Raw genomic sequence first — 5000 nt, forward strand, 5'->3', positions numbered from 1 at the left:
GTTTATTTCCAACTAGTTGTATTAGTTTTTTCTTTGTTAAATCACCATAAAAAACAAGCAAAAGTACTTAGAATTGCAGATGTCTTTTCTAACACATTTCAAAGTTGGTTCCATTTTCCTTCTCTCTGCATCATGTGACAACCATCAGCCAATCACAAAATGCATTTATGTACAGTATATACTGTAAAATCTTGCACATGTTTAGTATGAGCTAGTGCCTCAAGGTGAACATATACAGTATAAAGTGTGTTTATTTTTCTGCAACAAATACATCAAGTCCTATCTACAGCTAAGGCTTAGATAATGCTGACATGCACAGTGATAAAAGCTAGCTTTACAAATGTTTGACTATCATTTTTACAATTTCTTCATGAGAGATCGGTATAATTAAGGCTTTTCTGGGTAATTTGTAACCACTTCCTTGTTGAAATGTGTTCTTGCAATCTTTTATCTTCTAGTTCCCATTTCTTTGTTTCAGTTTGAAAATGAACTGATTACTCGCCTAGATCAAGAAGTAGAGGGTGGACGTGGAGACAAGCAATATAAAGAACTTCTGGAGAAGCTGTGAGTGTTCTCATTGAACTTGTCCCTCAACAGTTATTGTTTACAGATCTCTTCATATTTTACAATTTTTCCCCCAGTTCAGCCCCTTCATGGCTTCTTCTGAAGTTGCCATTTTTCACTTTACTGATTACCTAAACCAGATACTTTCTTCTCAGAGGTTCAGCTTGTACATCAGTATTCATGTTGTCCTCTCCACAGCTAAATGATTGTTTTATTTTAAAGAATACTTTAATTCCATATTTACTCATCACCCTTGTGTCTTGGTTCCCCTAGTAGCATTTACCACAAGATTATTATTATTATCAGTTATTTGTAGAGCGCCAACCGATTCCGCAGGGCTAATTTTGTCACTTATGAAGGAAAAGGGCCTCTAGTTATCAAGGTCTTTCGGAGCTGATCCGACAGTGCGGATCAGGTCCGACAGACCTCGCTGAATACGGCAAGCAATACGCTTGCCGTATTCAGCATTGCACCAGCAGCTCACAAGAGCTGCTGGTGCAACGCTGCCCCCCTCAGACTAGCGGCCAATGGGCCGCCAGCAGGGGGTGTCAATCAACCCGATCGTACTCGATCGGGTTGATTTCCGGCGATATCTGTCCGCCTGCTTAGAGCAGGCGGACAGGTTATGGAGCAGCAGTCTTTGTGACCACTGCTTCATAACTGCTGTTTCTGGCGAGCCTGCAGGCTCGCCAGAAACACGGGGCATCAAGCTCCATACGGAGCTTTATAAATATGCCCCAAAGTCTCCAGCTCCTTCTCATTTTTTCCATATATAAGTTTAATTTTCCAGGTACTTCCTCAGCTTATAATTTTTTGTCCTTCAGACAGAATGTACAGCAATTAATTTCATGTCTCAGAACAGTCCAGCTATTCTACGAAAATGATCATACTTAGGGATAGATTACGAGTGGAGCACTAACTGTTGCGCCCAAATGATAAGAAATTTCTCTCAGGTGTTTGCGCACGTCAGAAATAGCGCGCATATTTCAATTTGAAAGTAAACCGGTTTTGCTCGAGCACCACTGAATTTAACGCACTGGTTAACTGTTACGCTTGAATGAAAAGTTACACAAAAATACATTAAAAATAAATTTAAAAGTACAGTTACACTCATAATACTGTCTAATAAAAATGATTTTAAAAAATATGGCAATCGAACATTATGAGGGCTCAAAGATATGAGGTCTCAAGTGTTAAAAAAAAGTGTTAGAATATATCTATTTTACAGTATGTTTAATATTTTTCTATTAATTATTTATGTAATATTTCAATAATGCGCCTTAAGAATACTAAGTTTTCATGTGCGCTAACCTAACCGCGTTCAGTTCTAATCGCAAAACACGATTGCACAAAACGCATATTTTACATTCCTATGTTCTTCACATAGTAAATAATGTACTTTTTCTTATTAAATTATAATTATTACTTATTATTATCAGTTATTTGTAGAGCGCTAACAGATTCCACAGCGCTATATACAAAGGCGGAGTACAACAAAACATTTATAGGGTTCAAACGGGTAGAGGGACCTGCCAAGAGTCGCACTGTTGTAGTCAGCTCTTAAGAAGGTGATCTACAAACAGCTGGACTCTTAGGCTTACATGCTAAGGGGGTTCAGGGGATAGCAATGGAGGAGAGGAACTGGTATAAAGAAAGGTTAGTGTAGGTTGTATGCATCCCTGAACAGTAGAGTCTTTAGGGAGCACTTGAAGCTTTCAAAACTAGGGGAGAGTCTCTTGTGGAGCGAGGCAGAGAGTTCCACAAGATGGGAGCCAGTCTGGAGAAGTTCTGTAAACGGGAGTGTGAGGAGGTAACAAAAGAGGAGGAGAGTAGGAGGTCATGAGCAGAGCGAAGGGGACGGGAGGGAGAGTATCTGGAGACAAGGTCTGAAATATAGGGGGGAGCAGTGCAGTTGAAGGCTTTGTATGTCAGAGTGAGAATTTTGTGTTTAATCCTAGAGGCAAGAGGAAGCCAGTGAAGGGATTGGCAGAGAGGTGCAGCAGATGAAGAGCGAGGTTTAAGGAAGATGAGCCTGGCAGAGGCATTCATTAAAGATTGTAAAGAAGCTAGGTGGCAGCTGGGGAGACCAGAGAGGACAGAGTTGCAGTAATCGAGGCGGGAAAGGATGAGAGAGTGGATTAAAATTTTAGTTGTGTCTTGTGTAAGGAAATGCAAAAAAGAATTACATTTATCAGGTAAGCATACATTTTCTTTTTTAAGGTGGAGGCAGCAGGCTTTAGCCAAGGACTGAATGTGAGGAGAGAAAGAAAGATCTGAGTCAAATGTGACCCCAAGACATCGGGCATGCGAGGTAGGGGTAATGATGGAGTTCTCGACAGTTATAGAGAGATTGGGGGTGGAGATATTTGAAGGAGGGGGAAAAAACAAGGAGCTCAGTTTTGGAGAGATTTAGCTTGAGGTAGTGAGAGGACATCCAGGAAGAGATGTGAGAAAGACAGTTAGTGACACGGGTTAGCAAGAAAGGAGATAGGTCTGGTGCAGAGAAGTAGATTTGGGTGTCGTCAGCATACAAATGATATTGGAAACCGTGGGACTTAATTAGGGAACCTAGTGATGACGTGTAGATTGAGAAGAGAAGGGGACCAAGGACAGAGCTTTGCGGTACCCCGACAGAAAGTAGTGACGGGGCAGAGGAGGCCCCAGAGAAGGCTACACTAAAGGTACGGTTTGACAGGTAGGAAGAGAACCACGAGAGGGCTGTGACACAAATACCGAAGGATTGGAGGGTTTGGAGCAAAAGTAGGTCAACAGTATCAAAGGCTGCGGACAGCTCAAGGAGGATAAGCAGAGATACGTGGCTGTAAGTAGGTCGTTGGTAACCTTAACAATTGCTGTCTCTGTGGAGTGATGGGGACGAAATCCAGATTGCAGTGGGTCAAGGAGGTAGTTTAATGTAAGGAAATGGGATAGACATGCATATACTAGCTTTTCGAGAAGCTTTGAGGCAAGAGGGAGAAGGGAAATAGGGCGGTAGTTGGATGGGGAGGTTCGATCAAGGGAAGGTTTTTTGAGGATAGGTGTGACCAGTGCATGTTTCAGAGATGAGGGAAATATACCGGTGCTGAGGGAGAGGTTAAAAGTGCGTGTGAGTATAGGGGTAAGAGTAGAAGAGAGAGAGAGGAGTAGCTGTGAGGGGATAGGGTCAAGGCGACAGGTAGTGAGGTGAGAGCACAGTATAAGTGCAGAAACTTCTTCCTCAGTAACAGGAGAAAGAGCTAAATGTATGGCTATGTGGGTTGTGGTTGATTGCGAGCGTTTGAGGGGGTGAGAGAATGGAAGTATGTTGAGAGCTGATTTCATTTCTGATGGAGTCGATTTTGTTATTGAAGTGGCTGGCAAAGTCTTGAGCTGACAGAGAAGTTGTATTAGGAGGTGGGGGTGGGCGGAGAAGAGTATTAAAAGTGGAGAACAGACGTTTTGGCTTTGAAGAAAGAGTAGAGATAAGAGTAGAGAAGTAATGTTGCTTATAGAGATTTAGGGCAGAATAGTAGGAGTTCAAGATGAATTTGTAATGAAGAAAATCAGCTAAACTCCGAGATTTTCTCCAGTGCCGCTCAGCAGTAAGGGAACATCTGTGTAGGTGCCGTGTCAGAGGAGTATGCCAGGGCTGAGGATGAGGATGAGTGTGTAATTTCCGAGCTATGGTAAGAGGTACCAGATTGTCAAGGACGGATTTAAGGGTGGAATTATAGTGGCAGATAGATTGGTCAGGGCAGGAAAAGGAGGAGAAGGATGAGAGGAGAGGTTCGAGGGAATTAGCAAGCTGTTGTTGATCTAATGACATAATGCTTCTGTGAAGTTTGGTGTGAGGAGTAGAAGGAGGAAGAGTTGTAGGGAGGGATGTGATGTTGCAAGTGATAGGATTCTATCAGCCAATCGGAATTAAGGTAGGAAAATTCTGATTGGCTGATGGAATCAACCAATCAGAATCAAGTTCAATCCGATTGGCTCATCCAATCGAATTGAACTTGAATCTGATTCGTCGGGAGTTCGTCGGCCAGGATGGATGTTCCGCGTCGGCGGGATGAAGATGGATCCGGAAGAAAGAAGATTGGAGATGCCGCTTGATAGAAGACTTCTGCCGGATCATGGACCTCTTCAGCTCCCGCTTGGGCCAAGACTTCAGCCGGATCATGGACATCTTCAGCCCCCGCTTGGGCCAAGACTTCAGCCGGATCATGGACATCTTCAGCCCCCGCTTGGGCTTGGATGAAGACTTCGGAGCCTGGACGGATCGGTGATACCCGGCGTGGTGAAGATAAGGTAGGGAGATCTTCAGGGGCTTAGTGTTAGGTTTATTTAAGGGGGGTTTGGGTTAGATTAGGGGTATGTGGGTGGTGGGTTGTAATGTTGGGGGGGTATTGTATGTTTTTTTTTACAGGCAAAAGAGCTGTTTTCTTTGGGGCATACCCCGC

At 43.3% G+C, this 5000-nt stretch overlaps 1 protein-coding gene across 1 annotated transcript in view; it reads left to right on the forward strand.

Annotated features, from left to right (window-relative positions):
• DOCK5 (dedicator of cytokinesis 5) overlaps positions 1-5000 on the forward strand; it is a 458078-nt gene that overhangs the window by 287930 nt on the left and 165148 nt on the right. The window contains exon 34 of the mRNA XM_053718116.1: positions 479-564. Coding sequence (XP_053574091.1) covers positions 479-564 — 86 coding nt within the window. The remainder of the gene's footprint in view (positions 1-478; positions 565-5000) is intronic.

Source organism: Bombina bombina, chromosome 6 (assembly GCF_027579735.1).
Source record: "Bombina bombina isolate aBomBom1 chromosome 6, aBomBom1.pri, whole genome shotgun sequence".
NCBI classification, from domain to species: domain Eukaryota; kingdom Metazoa; phylum Chordata; class Amphibia; order Anura; family Bombinatoridae; genus Bombina; species Bombina bombina.